The sequence below is a fragment of the Globicephala melas genome, chromosome 2, assembly GCF_963455315.2.
Source record: "Globicephala melas chromosome 2, mGloMel1.2, whole genome shotgun sequence".
Classification (NCBI taxonomy): Eukaryota; Metazoa; Chordata; class Mammalia; order Artiodactyla; family Delphinidae; genus Globicephala; species Globicephala melas.
Window position 1 is genome coordinate 51,595,818 of NC_083315.2, and position 24,464 is coordinate 51,620,281.

Here is a 24,464-nt window from a genome sequence, read left to right on the forward strand (position 1 = left end):
TGCAGACTGAAAGTGAGGGTATGGAAAAAGATATTCCATGCAAATGGAAATCAAAAGAAAGCTGGAGTAGAAATTCTCAGACCAGGCAAAATAGACTTTAAAATAAAGACTATTAAAGAGACAAAGAACGACACTACATAACGATCAAGGGATCAATCCAAGAAGAAGATGAACAATTGTAAATATTTTTGCATGAAACATAGAAGCACATCAATACATAAGGCAAATGCTAACAACCATAAAAGGGGAAATCAACAGTAACACAATCATAATAGGGGACTTTAACACCCCACTTTCACCAATGGACAGATCATCCAAAATGAAAATAAATAAGGAAACACAAGTTTTAAATGATACATTTAACAAGAGGGACTTAATTGATATTTATAGAATATTCCATCCAAAAACAACAGAATACACTTTCTTCTCATGGAACATTCTCCAGGATAAATCATATCTTGGGTCACAAATAAGGCTTTGGTAAATTTAAGAAAATTGAAATTGTAGCAAGTATCTTTTCTGACCACAATGCTATTAGACTACATATTAATTACAGGAAAAAAATGTAAAAATTACAAACACATGGAGGGTAAACAACACACTACTAAATGACCAAGAGATCACTGAAGAAATCAATGAAGAAATCAAAAAATACCAAAAACAAATGACAATGCAAGCACAATGTCCCAAAACTGCAGCAAAAGCAGTTCTAAGAGGGAAGTTTATAGCAATACAATCCTACCTCAAGAAACAAGAAAAACCTCAAATAAACAACCTAACCTTACACCTAAAGCAATTAGACAAAGAAGAACAAAAAACCCTTAAATTTAGCAGAAGGAAAGAAATCATGAAGAGCAGAAATAAATGAAAAAGAAATGAAGGAAACAATAGCGAATATCAATAACACTAAAAGCTGGTTCTTTGATAAGAAAGAAAAGAAAAGAAACAAAATTGATAAAAAGTTGGTTCTTTGATAAGAGAAACAAAATTGATAAAATATTAACCAGACACATCAAGAAAAAAAGGGAGAAGACTCAAATTAACAGAATTAGAAATGAAAAAGGATAAGTAACAACTGGATAAGTAACAACTGACACTGCAGAAATACAAAGGATCATGAGACATTACTACAAGCAACTATATTCCAATAAAATAGACAACCTGGAAGAAATGGACAAATTCTTAGAAAAACACAACTTTTTGAGGCTGAACCAGCAAGAAATAGAAAATATAAACAGACCAATCACAACCACTGAAATTGAAACTGTGATTAAAAATTTTCCAACAAACCAAAGTCCAGGATAAGAAGGATTCACAGGCGAATTCTATCAAACGTTTAGAGAAGAGTTAACACCTATCATTCTCAAACTCTTTCAAAATGTAGCAGAGGGAAGAACACTCCCAAACTAGTTCTATGAGGCCACCATAACCCTGATACCAAAAGCAGACAAAGATGTCAAAAAAAAAAAAAGAAAACCATAGGCCAATATCCCTGATGAACATAGATGCAAAAATCCTCGACAAAATACTAGTGAACAGAATCTAACAGCACATTAAAAAGATCATACAACGTGACCAAGTGGGGTTTATCCCAGGAAGGCAAGGATTCTTCAATATATGCAAATCAATCAACGTGATAAACCATATTAACAAATTGAAGGAAAAAGCCATATGATCATCTCAATAGATGCAAGAAGGCTTTCGACAAAATTCAACACCCATTTATGATAAAAACCCTCCAGAAAGTAGGCATAGAGGGAACTTACCTGAACATAATAAAGGCCATATATCACAAACCCACAGGAAACATTATTCTCAGTGTTGAGAAACAAACCATTTCCTCTAAGATCAGGAACAAGACAAGGTTGCCCACTCTTATCACTATTATTCAATTAGCTATGGGAGTTTTAGCCACAGCAATCAGAGAAGAAAAACAAATAAAAGGAATCCAAATCAGAAAAGAAGAAATGAAGCTGTCACTGTTTGCAGATGACATGATAATATATATATAGAGAATCCTAAAGATGCTACCAGAAAACTACTACAGATAATAAATGAATTTGGTAAAGTTGCAGGATACAAAATTAATGCACAGAAATTTCTTGCATTCCTATACACTAATGATTAAACATCTGAAAGAGAAATTAAGGGAACATTTATATTTACCATTGCAACCAAAAGAATAAAATACCTAGGAATAAACCTACCTAAGGAGACAAAAGACCTGGATGCAGAAAACTATAAGACACTGATGAAAGAAACTAAAGATGATAGAAACAGGAGAGACATACCATGTTCTTGGATTGGAAGAATCAACATTGTGAAAATGACTCTATGACCCAAAGCAATCTACAGATTCAATGTAATCCCTATCAAACTACCAACAGCATTTTTCACAGAACTAAATAAAGAGTGTCACAGTTTGTATGAAAACAGAAAAGAACCCCAATAATCAATTGTATGGAAACACAAAAGAACCCCAATAGCCAAAGCAATCTTTTCGGTTTTTTTTTAAACATCTTTCTTGGAGTATAATTGCTTTACAATGGTGTGTTAGTTTCTGCTTTATAACAAAGTGAATCACCTATACATATATCCCATTATCTCCTCCCTTTTGTGTCTCCCTCCCACCCTCCCTATCCAACCCCTCTAGGGGCTCACAGAGCACTGAGCTGATCTCCCTGTTCTGTGTGAATGCTTTCCACTAGCTATTTTACATTTGGTAGTGTATATATGTCCATCCCACTCTCTCACTTCGTCCCAGCTTACCCTTCCCCTCCCCGTGTCCTCAAGTCCATTCTCTAAGTCTGCATCTCTATTCTTGTCCTGTCCCTAGGTTCTTCAGAACCATTTTTTTTGATTCCATATATATGTATTAGCATACGGTATTTGTTTTTCTCTTTCTGACTTACTTTCCTCTGTATGACAGACTCTAAGTCTATCCACCTCACTACAAATAACTCAATTTCATTTCTTTTAATGGCTAATATTCCATTGTATATATGTACCACATCTTCTTTATCCATTCATCCATCGATGGAAACTTAGGTTGCTTCCATCTCTTGGCTATTGTAAATAGAGCTGCAATGAATATCACAGTACATGACTCTATGAATTATGGATTTCTCAGGGTATATGCCCAGTGGTGGGATTGCTGGGTCCTATGGTAGTTCTGTTTTTAATTTTTAAGGAACTTCCATACTGTTCTCCATAGTGGCTGTATCAATTTACATTCCCACCAACAGTGCAACAGGGTTCCCTTTTCTCCATATCCTCTCCAGCATTTATTGTTTGTAGCGTTTTTGATGATATGGTCATTTGGACTGGTGTGACGTGATACCACATTGTGCTTTTGATATGATTTTCTCTAATGAGTAGTGATGTTGAGCATCCTTTCATGTGTTTGTTGGCAAGCTGTATATCTTCCTTGGAGAAATGCCTATTTAGGTCTTCTGCCCAGTTTTGGATTGGGTTGTTTGTTTTTTTGATATTGAGCTGCATGAGCTGCTTGTAAATTTTGGAGATTAGTCCTTTGTCAGTTGCTTCATTTGCAAATATTGTCTTCCATTCTGAGGGTTGTCTTTTCATCTTGTTTATTGTTTCCTTTGCTGTACAAAAACTTTTAAGTTTCAATAGGTCCCATTTGTTTATTTTTGTTTTTATTTCCATTTCTCTAGGAGGTGGGTCAAAAAAGATCTTGCTGTGATTTATGTCATAGAGTGTTCTGCTTATGTTTTCCTCTAAGAGTTTCATAGTGTCTGGCCTTACATTTAGGTCTTCAATCTATTTTGAGTTTATTTTTGTATATGGTGTTAGAGAGTGTTCTAATTTAATTATTTTACATGTAGCCGTCTAGTTTTCCCATCACCACATATTGAAGAAGCTGTCTTTTCTCCATTGTATATTCTTGCCTCCTTTATCACAAATAAGGTGACCATATGTACGTGGGTTTAGCTCTGGGTTTTCTATCCTGTTCCTTTGATCTATAGTTCTGCTTTTGTGTCAATACCATACTGTCTTGATTACTGTAGCTTTGTAGTATAGTCTGAAGTCTGGGAGCCTGATTCCTCCAGCTCCCTTTTTCTTTCTGAAGATTGCTTTGGCTATTTGGAGTGTTTTGTGTTTCCATACAAATTGTGAAATTTTTTATTCTAGTTCTGTGAAAAATGCCATCGGTAGTTTGATAGGGATTGCATTGAATCTGTAGATTGATTTTGGTCGTATAGTTATTTTCACAATGTTGATTATTCCAATAAGAACATGGTATATCTCTCCATCTGTTTGTATCATCTTTAATTTCTTTCATCAGTGTCTTATAGTGTTCAGCATATAGGTCTTTTGTCTCCTTAGGTAGGTTTATTCCTAGGTATTTTATGGTTTTGGTTGCAATGGTAAATGGGAGTGTTTCCTTAATATCTCTTTCAGATTTTTCAGCATCAGTGTGTAGGAAGCAAGAGACTTCTGTGCATTTTTTATCCTACTACTTTATTAAATTCATTGATGAGCTCTAGTAGTTTTTGGGTGGCATCTCTATGTTTCTCTATGTATAGTATGTCATCTGCAAACAGTGACAGGTTTACTTCTTCTTTTCTGATTTGGATTCTTTTTATTTCTTTTTCTTCTCTAATTGCTGTCACTAAAACTTCCAAAACTATGTTGAATAATAGTGGTGAGAGTGGACAGCCTTGTCTTGTTCCTGATCTCATGGAAAATGGTTTCAGTTTTTCACCATTGAGAATGATGTTGGCTGTGTATTTGTCATATATGCCTTTTATTAAGTTGAGGTAAGTTCCCTATATGCCTACTTTCTGGAGGGTTTTTATCATAAATGGCTTTTGAATTTTGCTGATAGCCTTTTTTGCACCTTTTGAGATGATCATATGGTTTTTCTACTTCAATTTGTTAATATGGTTTATCACATTGATTGATTTGCATATATTGAAGAATCCTTGCATTCCTGGGATAAACTTCACTTGATCATGGTGTATGACCCTTTTAATGTGTTGTTGGATTCTGTTTGCTAGTATTTTGTTGAGGATTTTTGCATCTATATTCATCAATGATATTGGACAGCAGTTTTCTTTCTTTGTGACATCTTTGTCTTATTTTGGTGTAAGGGTGATGGTGGCCTCGTAGAAAGAATTTGGGAGTGTTTGAGAAGAATAGGTGTTAATTCTTCTCTAAGTGTTGATATAATTTGCCTATGAAGCCATCTGGTCCTTGGCTTTTTTTTGTTGGAAGGTTTTTTTTTTTTTTTGGTGATACACAGGCCTCTCACTGTTGTGGTCCCTCCCATTGCGGAGCACAGGTTCCAGACACGCAGGCTCAGTGCCCATGGCTCAGGGGCCCAGCTGCTCCATGGCATGTGGGATCCTCCTGGACCAGGGCACGAACCCGTGTCCCCTGCATCAGCAGGCGAACTCTCATCCACTGTGCCACCAGGGAAGCCCTTGTTGGAAGATTTTTAATCACAGTCTCTCGGTGCTTGTAGTTAGTCTGTTTATATTTTCTATTTCATCCTGGTTCAGTCTCGAAAAGTTGTGCTTTTCTAAGAATTTGTCCATTTCTTCCAGGCTGTCCATTTTGTTGGCACATATTTGCTTGTAGTAATATCTCATGATCCTTTGTATTTCTGCAGTGTCAGTTGTTACTTCTCCTTTTTCTTTTCTAATTATTTTGGTTTGAGTGTTCTCCTTTTTTATCTTAATGAGTCTGGCTAATGGTTTATCAATTTTGTTTATCTTCTCAAGGAACAAGCTTTTAGTTTTATTGATCACTGTTACTATTCCCTTCATTTCTTTTCCATTTATGTCTGATCTGATCTTTATAATTTCTTTCCTTCTGCTACCTTTGGGGCTTTTCTGTTCTTCTTTGTCTAATTGCTTTAGGTGTAAGGTTAGGTTGTTTATTTGAGATATTTCTTGTTTCTTGAGGTAGGTTTGTATTGCTATAAACCTCCCTTTAGAATGGCTTTTGCTGAATCCCACAGGTTTGGGGATGTCATGTTTTCATTATCATTTGTTTCTAGGTATGTTGTGATTTCCTCTTTGATTTCTTCAGTGATCTCTTGGTTATTTTGTCGTGTATTGTTTAGCTTCCATGTGTTTGTTCTTTTTACAGATTTTTTCCTGTAATTGATATCTAATCTCATAGCTTGGTGGTTTGAAAGATACTTAATATGATTTCAATTTTCTTAAATTTACCAAGGCTTGATTTTTGACCCAAGATATGATCTATCCTGGAGAACATTCAATGAGCACTTGAGAAGAAAGGGTATTCTGTTGTTTTTGGATGGAATGTCTTATAAATATCAATCAAGTCCATGTTGTTTATCATTTAAAGCTTGTGTTTCCTTATTTATTTTCAGTTTAGATGATCTGTTCCTTGGTGAAAGTGGGGTGTTAAAGTCCACTACTATGACTGTGTTACTGTTGATTTCCCCTTTTATGGCTGTTAGCATTTGCCTTATGTACTGAGGTGCTCTTATGTTGGGTGCATAAATATTTACAATTGTTACATCTTCTTCTTGGATTGATCCTTTGATCATTATGTAGTGTCGTTCTTTGTCTCTTGTAACAGTTTTTATTTTAAGGTCTATTTTGTCTGATATGAGAATTGCTACTCCAGCTTTCTTTTGATTTCCATTTGCGTGGAATATCTTTTTTCATGCTTTCTCTTTTAGTCTGTATGTGTCCCTAGGTCTGAAGTGGGTCTCTTGTAGAGAGCATATACATGGGCCTTGTTTTCGTATCCATTCAGCCGGTCTTTGTCTTTTGGTTGGAGCATTTAATCCATTTATATTTAAGGTAATTATCTGTATGTATGTTCCTATACCATTTTCTTATTTGTTTGGGGTTTGTTTTTGTAAGTCTTTCCTTCTCTTTTGCTTCCTGCCTAGGGAGGTTCCTTTAGCATTTGTTGTATAGCTAGTTTGGTCGTGCTGAATTCTCTTAACTTTTGCTTGTCTGTAAAGGTTTTAATTCTCCATCAAATCTAAATGAGGGGCTTCCCTGGTGGCGCAGTGGTTGAGAGTCCGCCTGCCGATGCAGGGGACACGGATTCGTGCCCCGGTCTGGGAGGATCCCACATGCCGCGGAGCGGCTGGACCCGTGAGCCATGGCCGCTGAGCCTGCGCGTCCGGAGCCTGTGCTCCTCAACGGGAGAGGCCACAGCAGTGAGAGGCCCGCGTAATGCAAAAAAAAAAAAAAAAAAAAAAAAAAATCTAAATGAGATCCTTGCTGTGTAAAGTAATCTTGGTTGTAGGTTTTTCCCTTTTATCACTTTAAATATGTCCTGCCATTCCCTTCTGGCTTTCAGAGTTTCTGCTGAAACTTCAGCTGTTAACTCTATGGGGATTCCCTTGTATGTTATTTGTTGCCTAACCCTTGTTGTTTTCAATATTTTTTCTTTGTATTTAATTTTAATAGTTTGACTAATAAGTTTCTTGGTGTGTTTCTCCTTGGATTTATCCTGTATGGGACTCTCTGCCTTCCTGGACTTGACTGATAATTTCCTTTCCCATATTATTGAAGTTTCCAACTATAATCTCTTCAAATATTTTCTCAGAGCCTTTCTTTTTCTCTTCTTCTTCTCAGACCCCTATAATCTGAATGTTGGTGCATATAATGTTTCCCAGGAGTCTGAGACTCTCCTCCATTCTTTTCATTTTTTTTTACTTTATTCTGGTCTGTGGTAGTTATTTCCACTATTTTATCTTCCAGGTCACTTATCCATTCTTCTGCCTCACTTGCCTATTGATTCCTTCTAGAGCATATTTAATTTCATTTATTGTGTTGTTCATCATTGTTTGTTTGCTCTTTAGTTCTTCCACGTCCTTGTTAAATGTTTCTTGTATTTTCTCCATTCTATTTAGAAGATTTTGGATCATCTTTACTATCAGTACCCTGAATTCTGTTTCAGGTAGACTGCCTATTACCTTTTCATTTGTTTGGTCTGGTGGGTTTTTACCTTGCTCCTTCATCTGCTGTGTGTTTCTCTGTCTTCTCTTTTTGCTCAACTTACTATTATTGCAGTGTCCTTTTCACATGCTGCAGGTTCGTAGTTCTCTTTGTTTTTGGTGTCTCACCCCAGTGTCTAAGGTTGGTTCAGCAGGTTGTGTAGGCTTTCTGGTGGAGGGCACTTGTGCTGTGTTCTGATGGATGAGGCTGGATCATGTCTTTCTGGTGGACAGGACTATTTCGGTGGTTCTTTTTGGGGTGTTTGTGACCTTATTAAGATTTTAGGCAGCCTCTCTGCTAATGGGTAGGGTTGTGTTCCTGTCCAGCCAGTTTGGCATAGGGTGTCCAGCACTGTAGCTTGCTGGTCTTTGAGTGGAGCTTGGTCTTAGCATTGAGATGGAGATCTCTGGGTGAGCTTTCACTGTTTGATATTATGTTGAGCCAGGAGGTCTCTGGTGGACCAATGTCCTGAACTCAGCTCTCCCACCTCAGAGGTACAGGCCTGACAGCCAGCCAGAGTACTTAGACCCTGTCAGCCACACAGCTCAGAAGAAAAGACCAAAAGAAAGAAAATTATAAATTAAATTTATTAAAATAAAAAATTTAAAATAATTAAAAAATTTTTAAGTAATAAAAGAAAAGTAAAGAAAGAAGAGAGCAAGCAAACCAAAAAGGCAAAATCCACCAATGATAACAAGCGCTAAAAACTATACTAAAAATAACAAAACAAACTGAAGAATGGACAGACAGAACCCTAGGACAAATGGTAAAATCAAAGCTATAAAGACAAAATCATACAAAGAAGCATACACATACACACTCACAAAAAGAGAGAAAGGGAAAAAAATATATCTTTTGGGAAGTCTGAGGTCTTCTGCCAGCATTCAGTAGGTGTTCTTTAGGAGTTGTTCCACATGTAGTTGTATTTCTGATGTATGTGTGGTGAGGAAGGTGATCTCCTCATCTGAGTCCTCCACCATCTTGAAGGTCTCTCTATTAAAAAATTGTTAATCTTAACACCTAGCCATGATCCTTCAAGTCAGCCTCCTCTGTTGCAAAGGGCATGTGCAAATGATCGAAGTCACGAGTATATAAAAGAAAAAATGAAAAGGCTATAATCATATTAATGAAATGAAGGGAGGATTTAGGCAGAAATCGCCAAGGTTCTGAGTAATGACCCATTGTTATTCACACTACCTCCTAAAGCAATCTCGAGAAAGAAAAACAGACACAAAACAGAAATATATATCAATGGAACAGGATAGAAAGCCCAGAGATAAAGCCACGCACATATGGTGACCTTATATTTGATAAAGGAGGCAAGAATATGCAATGGAGAAAAGACAGTCTCTTCAATAGGTGGTGCTGGGAAACTAGACCGCTACATGTAAAAGAATGAATTTAAAACACTCCCTAGCACCATACAGAAAAATAAACTCAAAATGGGTTAAAGACCTAAATATAAGGCCAGACACTATAAAACTCTTAGAGGAAAACATAGGCAGAACACTCTATGACCTAAATCACCGCAAGGTCTTTTTTGACCCACCTCCTAGAGAAATGGAAATAAAAACAAAAATAAACAAATGGCACCTAATGAAACTTAAAAGCTTTTGTACAGCAAAGGAAACCATAAACAAGATGAAAAGGCAACCCTCAGAATGGGAGAAAATATTTGCAAATGAAGCAACTGACAAAGGATTAATCTCCAAAATTTACAAGCAGCTCATGCAACTCAATATAAAAAACCCCAAAAAGCCCAATTCAAGAATAGGCAGAAAACCTAAACAGACATTTCTCCAAAGAAGATATACAGATTGCCAACAAACACATGAAAGGATGCTCAACATCTCTAATCATTAGAGAAATACAAATCGAAACTACAATGAGGTATCTCCTCATACTGGTCAGAATGGCCATCATCAAAAAACTACAAACAAATGCTGGAGAGGGTGTGGAGAAAAGGTTACTCTGTTGCACCTTTGGTGGGAATGTAAATTGATACAGCCACTATGGAGAACAGTATGGAAGTTCCTTAAAAAAACTAAAAATAGAATTACCATATGACCAGCAATGCCACTACTGGGCCTATACCCTGAAAAAACCATAGTTCAGAAAGAGTCATGTACCATAATGTTCATTGCAGCACTATTTACAATAGCCAGGACATGGAACCAACCTAAGTGTCCATTGACAGAGGAATGGGTTAAGAAGATGTGGCACATATATACAATGGAATATTACTCAGCCATAAAATGAAACGAAATTGAGTTATTTGTAATGAGGTGGATGGACCTAGAGTCTGTCATACAGAGTGAAGTAAGTCAGAAAGAGAAAGACAAATACCATATGCTAACACATATATATGGAATCTAAAAATATAACGGTTCTGAAGAACCTAGGGGCAGGACAGACATAAAGACGCAGACGTAGAGAATGGTGTTGAGGACACGGGGAGGGGAAAGGGTAAGCTGCGATGAAGTGAGAGTCTTGCATTGACATATATACTCTACCAAATGTAAAATAGCTAGCTAGTGGGAAGTAGCTGCATAGCACAGGGAGATCAGCTTGGTGCTTTGTGACTACCTAGAGGGGTGGATAGGGAGTGTGGGAGAGAGACGCAAGAGGGACGGTATATAGGATATATGTATACGTATAGCTGATTCACTTTGTTGTACAGCAGAAACGAACACAACATTGTAAAGCAGTTATGCTGCAATAAAGATGTTAAAAAAAAATAAGAGCATAAATGTGCTTGCTGTGTTGGTTTTTCACCCTAACTTGTTTACTGGGGAGAGAGCAAAGCTCTCTTCATCTCACATCTTGAGGCCTGAGTATCTCATTTTGCTCCATCTGTCCTCTTGCAATAGCAATAAAAGTAATAGTGTTAATAATAAAAGCGCAGACTCAGTAACCATTCTACTTCATTCAAACCCAGTTGCCCTTGCTCTCTAGGGAGATGCAGGCAGATGACTTTACCGCCCCATGCTGGGTTTCCTTGACTGCGGAAGGCATTGAGAAAAACAGGGCCTCCCAGGGTCATTATATGTATCAAATGGGCTGATGATTGTAGTTGCTCAGAGCAGTGCCTGGCGCGTAGTAAATGCACCTACACAAGTTAGAAGGAAAGTGAGGATTCCCAGTTTCCAGCATCAAGCTCTGTGCTCAACACTGAGCCCGATGTCTCCATGCCAACCTGTGAGTAGGTCCAAGCAGGCAGGAGGATGGCCCAGAGCTTTCTTGACACTCAGTATGGTTCACATCTTTATCATCTTTCAAAAAGCTTTTATTTGCGGTATGCAGGCCTCTCACTGTTGTGGCCTCTCCTGTTGCGGAGCACAGGCTCCGGACGCGCAGGCTTAGCGGCCATGGCTCACGGGCCCAGCCGCTCTGTGGCATGTGGGATCTTCCCGGCCCGGGGCACGAACCCGTGTCCCCTGCATTGGCAAGCGGACTCTCAACCACTGCGCCACCAGGGACGCCCTCAAAAAGCTTTTTAAACTTTATTTTAGTGAATATATGCATTATATAAAACAGCAGAAACACACAGAGATGCTAGAGATTTCATTATTACTCCCCAAAATAATGTTTACTATCAAGACTTTGAATGGGGGAAATTTTTTAAAGGCAAGTAAGATTTTTTTTCATGAAATAATGAAAGTGACCATTAAATGTCTCCCCCCCATCCCCACCCTATTACAAAGATTAAATTTCCTCTGGAAAGCCACACATAAAAACAAAACAAAACAAAAACCCTGATCTGGACAGTAAATACTCAATAGAGTTGTTAACCTAGGCAACCATTCAGTAAATTAAGGTATTGTTTAGGCATTTTGAAGCTTTCTTCTTCATTTCTCAATACAGTGTTCCCGCCGTCCTGCCCTTCTTTCCCTCCAAAAACACATCCCAGAGCAGAAATGGTTATATCTCTGAGTCCTCTGAGTCTCTGTTCCTACAAACTAATTTTCAAAATGAAAATACTGCACAAAGATATGTAACAGAACTATGGAAGACTTAGGGAAGTAGTCTTTTCTTCATAGCTAAGGTAGTCTTTGCTTTGCATTGTTTCTTTTGTATACTCTTCAGGGTTTGTTTGTCTGCTGCCTGAGTAAGACAACACTTGTAGGATTATGTTGGATGAACGATAGGAAAGGTCTCTCTACTATAAACCAAGGAGGCAATGACCTTGTGATTAGATTTCCAGTTATTGATGCTGAATCTCTGGTACCATCTTCAGTGACTTCAAGTTTTGATTTTTGCAAGATGTGAGAAACATGAAGGTTTTCCGACATTGTTATTTTTGCAAAATTTGCCTTTAATGGATCAAGCATCCATCAGTGGCTCCTTCAAATCGGTTTGTGCTATGGCTATGAACCTGGGCAGGATCAGCTGCATACTGTTGCTCTGGTGCTCACATCAGCTGTCTCTGGTCTTGCTGCTCATGTGGGGGTGACAACCAACAGTGGAGTGAAGGTGAAGATCTTGGCCGGCAGCACAATCAGCATGCTGATGCTTTCCTCAAGGTAGGACATTTCAGTGAGGTCCTACCTAAATCCTTGGGGGTACTTGTTGCCTCCACTGGAACACAGAGAACTGAACTATAATTGGACCAATAGGATTTCCCATCAGTTGCCAAAAATGTACACTTCTCTGTGTTCTCAGGTTGAAACCCTGATGTCCTTAAACTCTTAAAAAACTCTGCACTAACAAAAACCAGTCCAGTGAGCACACGATTCATAACATCTAGGGAAAAGAGAGTGGCCGTCTTTTCCTTGGCTTTATTTTTAACACAGTCACAGAACCCAGTGTCTGAAGGCAACCTTTACAGACAAGTGTGCACATATTGTGTTGGCCAAAAAGTTCATTCAGATTTTTCCGTAACATCTTAACAAAAAATAGTTCGGTAGATACTTCCAAACTGGTGAAATTAAGCCCAGAATGAAAGGCTAATTGCTAATGAGGGTTTAGCTGTTTTCTCTTCCTGAAGCCTTCCATGTGCAGAGTTTGTCCAGCACAGCTGTGCATCTTTGGGGAATCCAACCGTAATAGAGAAAATGTGCAAATATCCCTCACACCAGCTTCTGTCACCTAACTCCCATCAAGTGCACATCTTTAGCTAAATCGACTAGCAATCTATAAAGGGTATGTCTCTAGTCCCTTCCATCGTTTTCTAACTTGCTGCCATTCCCACTTTGCAGATGGGGGAAGGAAGGCTTAGCAGGGTTTAGAGAGGTGAAGAATGTTCCCCATTGTTCTACAGTGAGTGAGCAGGCAGCTGGGATTCCAGTACAGGAAGCCTTGTTTCACAGCCTTGGTCCCTCCCTCTCAGACTCCCCCTGCCCCCAGCAACACTCTCTGCAGCCACAAGGGTATTCACAGTGATAACTATCAAATGACTCCTTCCTGATCACTCAGGGAGCCCTGGACAGGTAGCTCCCATCACATACACATTCTGTCATTTAATTTAATCTTCACAGAGACAGATGAGGTGGGTATTATGATCCTTGTTTCATAGATGAGAAAGCTAAGTCTCAGAGAATTTAAACAATATGCAAACACCTAAGCAGTGAGAAGAGCTCTCAGTGGGAGGAGCTCTCACTCTTGTTTTACTCCAAGCCCTCCGACACTTCCGTTTTGCTGGTTTTCAGGCACTCAGTGTTTGGGATGTGTGAATAGCATCTGTGTACCCTCTAGTGCACACTCTTCTCCATGTGACCCAGCACCCAAAAGTCCATTGGCTGCACCAAGAGGAAGGGTTTTGCTACTATGTGAGAAGATCTGAGAGATGCTGAAAGATCACCTTCTCCAGCGCCTCCGCAACCTTCCTGCCACTGCACCGTCCTTCTCCCCTCCATCTGCTGTTGAGAAAGGGGCACAATACCTCCAGGGATCCACCGTGACAGGGCACCCAGGGTCATCTGGCTACAGAGGGACCTCATCAAACAAAAACCTTCTGCACAGCAAAGGAAACAATAAGCAAAATGGAAAGCAATGTACAGAATGGGAGAAAATATTTGCAAATCATGTATTTGATAAGGGACTAATATCCAAAATATATAAAAAACTCCACAACTCAGTAACTCAGTAGAAAACAGCAACAACAAATAACCTGATTTAAAAATGGTAAAGGACCTGAACATTTTTCTGAAAAAGACATACAGATGGCCAACAAGTACATGAAAAGGTGATCAATCATCAGAAAAATGCAAATCAAAAACACAATGAGATATCACTCCACATTGTCACAATGGTTTCATCAAAAAGACAAGAGTTCATAAGTGTTGGTGAGAATGTGGAGAAAAGGGAATCCTTGTGCACTGTTAGCGGGAATGTAAATTGGTATAGTCATTATGGAAAACAGTATAGAAGCTCCCCCCAAAATTAAAAATAGAACTGCCATGTGACCCAGCAAATTCCACATCTGGATATATATCCAAAGGAAAAAAATTTCCATCTTGGAAAGATATATGCACCCCCATGTTGATAGCAGCATTATTTACAATAGCCAGGACGTGGAAATAACATAAGTATCCATCCACAGATGAATGGATAAAGAAGTTGTGAGATATATATATATACATATGGTGAAATATTATTCAGCCTTAAAAAGGAAACCCTGCCATTTGCAACAACTTGGGTGGATCTTGAGGGCACTATGCTAAGTGAAGTAAGCCAGACACAGAAAGACAAATACTGCATGATTTCACTTATGTGTGGAATCTAAAGTAGTCAAACACATAGCAGACTGTAGAATGGTTGCTTCCAGGGTCTGGGGTAAGGAGAAATGAGGAGATGATTGTCAAATGGTACAAAGTTTCGGTTTTGCAGGATAAGTTCTGGAGATACACTATACAGCATGTTACCTGTAGCTAACAATACTGTATGGTGTACTTACAATTTTGCCAAACTCAGTGAGTTCCAGACATTAAATATGCACAGCTTTTTACATGTCAATCATACCTCAATAAAGTTGTTTTAAAAAATAAAATAAGGGTGGCAGGATATCATTGTGAAAGAAAAAAAAGAAGAAGGAAAAAGGAGCACAGACTTCAAAGAGCACAGCCTTCAAAGTCACAAAAAGAGCACAGCCTAGCAGTCAGGCATTCTTCCTCTGCCATGACCCAGTCCTTAACCTCTCAGAACAACTTACTTCACTTAGAGCCAGAATAAAAATAACCCACTTTCAAGACTGGACAGCAGAGCCAGTGCAATCATGAATAGCAGTGGTTTACACCATAATGAGGGTAACAGTTAAAGGAGGTGACCCCAAAGCTCTGTCCTTCCTGCTACAGGCATCACTGTCTTCATAGAAGGCACATACAGCCAGGACCAGCCACATGGGGCACTGTCCCACCCCCCAAGGTGTGAGTGTCTACAGCAGTGAGATGGCAGGGACAGGGGAGAGTTGGAGAGGCCAGAGATCCAAGAACATGTGGGAAGATGACCTGGCTAGCAGGTGAAGGGCAAGCACTTCAAGGAGAATGGGGCAGGCAAAGAGACAAGATGGCAAAATCCCCCTCACCCTCTGCACTGGTCTGTCTGACATGGTCCCTGATCGGGAACCTGCTTCCCAGGGCACTGCCTTGATTCTCACTCTCAGCTCCAGGCTGCTGGACTCTGCCATGTCTCCTGGACATGCCAAAAAACTCCCTTTGGTTACATCCAAAACAGGTGAATTCAAGTGAATACAGGAATATTTGGGGAACTTTGGAGTCCACATATTTTGTAGCCTGGAAGTGTGGGAACTTCCCTCCCTGTATTAGGGTTCTCCGGAGAAGCAGAACCAATAGGATAAATGTAGATGCAGGGATAGATACAGATAAAGATATAAGAGGACATTTATTATAGGAATTTGTTCATGAGATTATGGAAGCCAAGAAGTTTCACAATCTGTCATCTGCAAGCTGAAGACCCAGGAAACCTTGGTGGTGTAATTCAGTCTGAGTCCAAAGGCCTGAGAATTAAGAGACTGAGGTTTTAAGTCCTGGTCCAAGTCTGAGGCCTGGGAACCAGGAGCATTGATATCTGAGAGCAGAAGATGCACATCCCAGCTCAAGCAAAGAGCAAATTCCACCTTCATTCACTTTTCTCTTCTACAGGCAGACCTTGGAGATATTGCAGCTTCAGTTCCAGTCCATCACAATAAAGCAAACAACACAACAAATCAAGTCACACAAATTTTTTGGTTTCCCAGAGCATATAAAAGTTATGCTTACTCTATGCTACAGTCTATTATTGATAAGTGTGCAGTAGCATTACATCTAAAAAAAAACAATGTAAGTAACTTAACTAAAAAACAATGCTGTTTGGGAAGGGATGCCATAATTTTCAATTTGTAAAACAAAATGCAGTATCTGTGAAGCACAATAAAGTGAAAGAAGATAAAAGGAAGTATGCCTGCATTTGGTCCCTCAAAAGACTGGATGATGCCCACACACCTTGGTGAGGATGATCTTCCTTATTCAGGCTACTGACTCAAATGTTGATCTCTCCTGTAGACATCCTCACAGAAACATTCAAAAATAATGTTTTACCAGCTATCCAGGCATCCCTTAGACCGGGAGTCCCCAACCCCCGAGCCACGGATTGGTATTTGTCTGTGGCCTGTTAGGAACTAGACCGCACAGCAAGAGGTGAGTAGCAGGTGAGCCAGCCAGTGAAGCTTCATCTGCCGCTCCCCATTGCTCGCATTACCACCTGAACCATCTCCCCCCACCCCCTTCCATGGAAAAATTGTCTTCCACGATACCAGGTCTTGGTGCCAAAAAGTTTGGGGACCTCTGCCTTAGACCAGTCAAGTGATACATAAAATGAACTGTTGCTCTCGCCTTGGAAGACGGGCTTCCTTTTGGAAGTTTTGTACCTGAGAATTTGCTTCAAAGGACACAGGGCCACTGCTGGCATTTCATAGCATCTGCTATTTGGTGATTAACTCATCCAAAAGAGAAAGGACTTTCAAGGAGCTGTGTGGTTTCTTTCCTGCCAAAGCAAATGTCCCACTTGCCAGGACATTCCACCTGGCAGAGGGTCCACTTTTTAATGCACCCGGGGAGCAGGCAAGGAATGGGCAATTTTGTCTGTTTATTTTAAGACACACACCAGTTATGAAGCATTTGGATGAGCCATGAATACTTGGTTCCCTCTTCAGGTCTAAACCCAAGAAGGGTTTAGAATGAAATACATTTGGCAGCACTCTGTATGCTGCACACGGGAAGAAACGAGCTATTTGTGGCTCCTAAAAATAAACCTTTCTGGTTTGTTCCTCTGCAAGTCCAATCAGATGCTGCTGGAGCCTGATAATGATGAGGCTGAGTTCAGCTTATCTTTCCTAGTCAGCCTGCCCTCCTGCCTTAAGGGGATAAAGCTCAACTGACCAAGAGATGCAGATGGTGCCCTCCCTCTAGGCATATATCTTTTTGAGTTAGTGTTTTCATTTTCTTTGGATAAATACACGAAAGTAGAATTGCTGGATCATAACACAGTTCTATTTTAAATTTTTTGAGGAATCTCCATACTGTTTTCCACAATGGCTGCACCAATTTACATTCCCACCAACAGTGCAGAAGGTTTTCTTTTTCTCCACATCCTCACCAATATTTGTTGTCTTTTGATCATAGCCATTCTGACAGGTGGGAGGTGATATCTCATTGTTGTTTTGATTTGCATTTCCCCAATGACTAATGATGTTGAACATCTTTCCATCTACCTGTTGGCCATCTGCATGTCTTCTTTGGAAAAAATGTCTTTTTAGATCTTCTGACCATTTTTTAATCAAAAAAATTGTTTTGCTATTGAGTTGTATGAATTCTGTACATATTTTGGATACTAGTCCCTTATCAGATATATGGTTTGCAAATATTTTCCCTCATTCAGTAAGTTGCTTTTCCATTTTGTTGATAGTTTCCTTTGCTGTGTAGAAGCTTTTTAGTATGATATATAGTTCCATTTGTTTATTTTTGCTTTTGTTGCTTTGCTGGTGTCAGATTAAACAAGTCATCACCAAGACCTATGTCAAGGAGCTTACTGCCTATGTTTTCTTCTAGGAGTTTTATGGTTTTAGGTCTTATGTTCAAGTTTTTAATCTATTTTGAGTTAATTTTTGTGTATGGTGCAAGAGAGTGGTTGAATTGAATTCTCTTGTGTGTGACTGGCCTGTTTTCCCAACACCATTTATCTAAGAGTCTGTCCTTTCTTCATTGTATATATTCTTGTCTCCTTTGTGGTAAATTAATTGACCACATATATGTGGATTTATTTCTGGGCTTTCTATTCTTTTCCACTGATCCATATGTCTGTTTTTATGCTAGTGCCATACTGTTTTGGTGACTCTACCTTTGTAGTATAGTTTCAAGTCAGGGACTGTGACACTTCCACTTTTTTCTTCTTTCTCAAGATGGCTTTTGTTATTCAAGTTGTGTGTGTGTGTGTGTGTGTGTGTGTGTGTGTGTGGTTTCATACAAATTTTAGGATTATTTGTTTTATTTCTTTAAAAATGCCAATGGAATTTTGATAAGGATTGCATTGAATCTGTAGATTGCTTTGGGTAGTATAGAAATTTTAAAAATATTGATTCTTCCAATATGTGAGCATAGAATATCTTTCCATTTATTTGTGTTTTCTTCAAGTTCTTTCATTAACATGTTTTAGTTTTCAATATACAGGTCTTTAACCTCCTTGGTTAAATTTATCCCTAGGTAAATTTTGCTTTCTCTTTTGTCTTTTTCTGAATTTAAAACGAACTGTAAAATGTGTTTATCCATTATTTCATTTTTGTCTTTTCACTCTAATGTATAGTGAAGAAAGCCACAAAACCTTCTGCCTGAGACTTCATCAAATTTTTTTGTCATGCCCCATATGCAATTTTAAAGATAGTCAGTGAAGTTAGTTGAACTCTTATGAGTCATACTTAAGTAGCTGTGGTCAATATATTTTAAATGAATCATCATAAATTCCACAGATATATTTCTATATTGACCTTTACTTTAAAACTTTATAAGCAAATAAATTTGATATTTCCTATTATTTGTAGCCTTGTACTTAGAATTATATATTGTCTTTAAGAATTTGTAAGTGATTACTTGTTAGCTCTGGTATCAATCCTATGTAAAATATTGGAAAATAAAATACTATGAAAAATTACATCCTATTATAGTGTAATGAGACAACTATAAATATATTTAAGTAAAAACTTTATCTTTTTATTTTGAAGACAAACCACTTGACTTGAAGATGATATTAAGCGTAAAATTATTGCAAATGAATTCTGTATATGTCCAAATAATACGCACAGCTCATTAGCATAAGGGTCTTTGGTAAGTCAACTGTTCATCAACTTCTGAGTTCTTTAATATTATAACAAAATGGTTAAGTTGTTCAAAGATTTATCAAAGCTACTTATTTTGTAACATAGGTCCTATGTAACAACGTCTAGAGTGAATATACCCAGGTGGCCCAGACGAAAACCGTTATCCATTTTCTCTGGTTGTATAGTGATGCTATAATCAATCATGTGACTGTTTGCTAGAAATCAGCATAGGCTAGACAATCATTTACAGAGCAGTCATACCCCAAGTCAGTACTCACAGCTGGAGAATATCAGCGGGCAGGAGTGCTCATCCATGGGGAAGTTGTGCAGCTGCAGCTGGCATTCTGCATTTATGGTGAGCCTGTGGGGGAGCCAAGCATCACTCTTGTGGCCAGCCAGCGACAATCCAGCAAAGGCCCTAAGCAAAGCCAGGGGCGGTCACATTACTACCATGTGGGGAGCAGGGGCGTGGGGTGGCCACATAGAGCTCACTCTTAGCAGGGGCACCATCCATTCAGTATACCATTTGGGTTTTTTTTGTGTTGTGTTACTTTGTTTTACTTTTAACTATCAGAAGCAGAGGAAGTTTCCATTATTAAAATTCCTGACTGTGTCTAGAAATATAAGCCAAGTAAGAGAGGAAACAAATCAAAACAATATGTCCTTGTTTTCATATGTCTTTGTTTCAATATGTCCTTGTTTTCATATGTCCTTGTTTTTAATCTGTTTGACTGAATTAAATCCTTCCTCCATTTTGAAAATGGTATATTTGCCTAAATAGGTATAATGTCAAGTTCATCCACTTGTAGGGAAGATTTCATACTTGGCTAACCCCCCTACTTGATTAGGCAGGTCGTGGCTGCACTAAATGTGTGTATTGCATCTTTTCAAAGCAGACATTCCTTGGGTCAGAATTTCTATAAAGGATCGCAGGACTGGCCATGTCTCTATTCTGGTTTGCTGAAGCTCACCTTCATTTCAGAGTCTCATTTATATTCCTTTAAGAATTGATAAGGAAATAGCTATTACAAACTCCTGTTCTCCAAATGTAACTAACTCATCAGCAGAATTCCCTGTTGTGGCTTTTATTGTTGTTGCTGTTCCCAAGCTGCCAACATTATTATTTCCGTGAAACTTTAAAATTCTTTAATCTTCTGCTTATTTTGATATTAATCTGTGCCTTTATCTGTGCTACAAATATGTGTTTACCATATGAATTACAGATTTCTCCTTATGGCCACAAATCACTTGCTATTAAAAGCTCCTGATACTGGATGTGGGAGGAGGGGGTTGTGTTCAAGGGCTGGCAGTGGTATTCACTTAGCCAGGAGGACACAGGGGCCTGGTCAGAGGTATTAGAGAAATGACATTCCCCTGCAGCATGCTGAATCAAAATGCCTTTTAGGCTTTCAGGAGGAGATACACACAGGTAGGTGGCTCCTAGAATCTGGTGCCCAGAAGGGAAGTTTGGGGTTGGAAATGAATGTGGGAATGAATCCTCAGCGTGTATATGGCTTTTAAAGTCTTAGGAATGGATGAGCTAAGTCAGCAGGAAAGTGGAAAGTGGGTAAAGTGATGGGGAAGTCCTAAGGCAGGAGGAGCAGAATGAGGAGAGGCTGTGTCAAGAACAGGACAGGAGGTGCAGGAAGCAGCTGTAAAGCAGCAAAGCCAGTGAGACAGAGATAATCAGCACAAGGCACTCAATCCAGTGCTCTGGAGAGGGCTCAGACACTGGGAGAGCAGGGTCCAGACACCACTGTCCTTGATCCCAACGCTGGGTGAGCAGAAAGACTGGCTTAGGTGCAGGGCATTCTATGGTATGTTGCAGCCATTTGTTCACCCTAGCGGAGAGACTATTGAGAGATACAGACCCAAGTTCAAACCCGGGTAACACTAGTTCCCGATGGAAACTTTGGGCAGGTAGTTCTATTCACATCTTTCAAACACAGCCCCTCTTACTTTGCTGGGTTTCTGTGAGGACAGCCAAGAGGACTCATTACAAGGTAGCTGCCACTTCCATTAGGGATGCATTAGGGAACACCCTCTGTGCTCTTTTGTTCCTTTTGGTCTCAAATTTGGCTATAATTACATTTTTCAATTAGTACACCAAGACATCTTTATTTTCTTAGCTGAATGGTCCTGTGGGTTAAACATATTAAAGATAATTTCCACAGCGCACTTACAGCAGAAATGGATTCTGATGAAGGAAGGAGTTTATATTCATCGCAGATCATTTGTATGTCTTTATTTTTACATAACATGGGATTAGGAAAAACTTCCTCAAGACCCAGTAGCATGTTGAACATGAGAAGTGATAGAACTTAGCAATGAAAAATAGGGTCCCATTCCTACAATGATCTAAATTAAAGTCCCCAATATCAGACCATCAGTAGCATCTCACCTTAAAGTGTAAAGGATTTTCCCATCATTCCAAATTCTGAGGAGCTGATTAGGGGTGGTGATCCAGTGAGCCTCTGCAGTTTTGGAATTGCGGAATATTGTATCTGGAATCCATATTAACCCCACCATGTTGCTGTTCAGAGTAAGTATTTTCATTGTGCTGTTGAACCGAAGGCGACTGTCGGTCCAGGTCTGGGCAAAAAATATATCAATTTGGTATTCCTGAAACAGAGCAAAAGGAGGGGCAAGACATTTCTATTAGTGGATTTTCTGCAGGTTTTTTTTCTTTCTCAGGAGTATGGTTCTCCTTATGTCTGCATCCTCACCTGCCCACATCCCTTTCTGTTAGTGCCTAACACTGTGCCTGGATCAACGTGATGGACATTCAATAAAGGTAACTGATATTATTTGTCAACAGTGTGATAACATATGTGAAAATGTTCTGTAAATAATAAATTGTAATAAACACATAGAGTGTGGTGAGGGGCCAAGAGGTAGTAGAATACAATTCAGAACATAGATGCAGACTCTCCTATATTCCTAAGTCCAAGCTGTGGCAGGTATCAAAATCTACCATTCTCTAATCTGTAAAATGGGTAGAACAGTAGTGCTTACCTCCTAAAGGGGTTATATGGAAGGAAATAAATAGTTAAATAAAAAGCTCTAGTGCCTGGCATAAAACAAATTATCCAGAAAGTATTAGCTCAGATAATAATAATTATCATTTTCACTCAAGAGCCTTCTCAAATAACACAATGCAAATCAAAAAGCAAAAAATAAGCAATGACAAAAAAAAAAAATAGAGCTGATAGACACCCAAGCCGAATGCTGATTCTGAAAAAGGGCTGATGGCACTCAAATTACTTCTGTAACTGGAAGCAACCCCAGTATTTACAGCATTAGATACAGGATGGGGCTGACGTCACTGTGAGACATGGAGAAATGTCTTGAGCCTGGACCACCTCAGAGGCTCCTCCCATAATCACAGTTTAAAGGATTAGCTTTAGGTCCATAGTAAGGAGGAGCTAGAGGAAGACTGTTAGTGATTTTAATATCTTTCATAGTTTCTTTACATATTAGATATTATAAATGAATTACTTTTACAGAGTTCAGTAATTTTCAACAAATCCCATATTTACCCGTTTCATTGAGTTTCTGGTTTAAAGAACCTTTTTGACACAGGTAATTCAACAGACCAAATCCAGCCTTTTATTAACTTATCCCCTCATTCATCATGTCTTTGTTGCACTGACTATATCAGACTCTGAAAACCATTGAAGGCCCAGAACTGTGCCAATAGGAAAAGCCCCTGCCTTCATGGGGCTTATATTCCAGTCAGGGAAAACAGGCCTTAAACAGACAATTAAGGTGAAAAAACATGACATGTCGGATGTATTGACTGCTATTGACTATGCTTGGTAAGTTAACACAAGAAAGAAATTATCTCAGAGGATAATTGGCTGGTTTGAAAGCAGCTATGAAAGTGTGAACAGAGACTGTTGCCTGCCATTCCAGTAAGCAAAGAATGTTGCCCCAATTTCCAGTTCTACAAGGACCAAGCCATCAGCCCCTGCAGTGGTGTGCCCTGAGGGGAATTCAGGATGGAGAATAACAGGAAGTATTTTGTGCTTTGGAAACTGGCCCTAGATAGTTAAATGCATATTTAAGGAATAATGTCAATGAACCTAGATTCTTACATCTTCCCATACATAGAAAAGCACCAAAATCATTAACCTGAAATATCTGTTCTTTGTAATTAGCAGTGATCTTTTGATGTTTGACTACATTTTTTCCCAGCAAAAGTCTATGTATCCTGGCTTCTCCCTTAACTCTTCAGAGCAGTTCCTCAGAGCTATCTGAAAGGCTGTCTCCCAGGCTTAAGTCCTCAGTAAGATCCCCAGATAATAACTTGCAACTTTTATTTAGTTGAAAAAAGAGAAAAGAAAGATAAAACAAACACTGATTCTTGTAGGAATGGAAGAAGCAAATGTTTCTCACCCTATCAGTAAATCAAAGATTCAAGAAATGCTTTGACTGTTAAAAGCCTATTGAAACTTACCTTTGCAGAAATAATCAGACCCATTGCTAAAAATCTCTAAATGGGTTAAGTTGTCATGATGCAAAATCTTTGTGCAAATATGGCTCCAAGGACAAGTGACTAATATATGACTCTTCCACTGAACACTGATGGGACCAAGGTGTCTGTACTTAATTTAAGAGAAAAATTAAAGGTGAGAGTGAAGGCAAAGGGTTGGGTAGAGGCAGTGGCATTGAAAACAAAGGCATATCATGGATCTTGGAATCGTGTTGACACAAGATCTATGCAACTGTTAAACTGGCCTATCAGGTAAGAGGCTGGCTGGGTTTTGAGAGAGTTCTACTGCCAAAGGAACCTCAAGTCAGGAAAAAATGTCTGTGACTATTTGAGACTTAGATGTACTCTTGCATTTCTTTTTGTGATGGGTAGATCGTGGCTTGGAAAAGCTGATTGGACCCCAAAGGAGGCTTATTCTCCAATGTTAACTTTTCCATGGCCAGAACAGTTAATGGAAAAGGAAAACTCCCAGACAATGGAGTCAAGAGCCAAGGAGAAGAGTTCTTGGGAGCCCAACTCTGGGAGCAAGTTAAAGCTTAATCAAAGACACTCTCTTCCCAGGGAAGAGAGCCCACTCAGGATCTGCCCACTGGGGTCTCAGAATTGCTGCAAACCAGTGGGTTGATTGTGATTATCCTGGCCTTTCTTCATCCTTGTAGCTATACTGTATATGTAGGTGTGGGTTAGATAGCTTTTCTTTTCAGTT

The 24,464-nt window shown here is 39.0% G+C and overlaps 1 protein-coding gene and 1 pseudogene across 1 annotated transcript in view; both read right to left on the reverse strand.

The window, feature by feature from the left end:
- Window positions 1-24,464, reverse strand: part of GABRG3 (gamma-aminobutyric acid type A receptor subunit gamma3) — a 606,363-nt gene that overhangs the window by 134,317 nt on the left and 447,582 nt on the right. Inside the window, exons 4-5 of the mRNA XM_030873093.2 lie at window positions 21,665-21,885; window positions 19,542-19,624 (exon numbers count right to left, since the gene is read on the reverse strand). Coding sequence (XP_030728953.1) covers window positions 19,542-19,624; window positions 21,665-21,885 — 304 coding nt within the window. The remainder of the gene's footprint in view (window positions 1-19,541; window positions 19,625-21,664; window positions 21,886-24,464) is intronic.
- On the reverse strand, window positions 12,041-15,582 carry LOC115861899 (glia-derived nexin pseudogene; annotated as a pseudogene).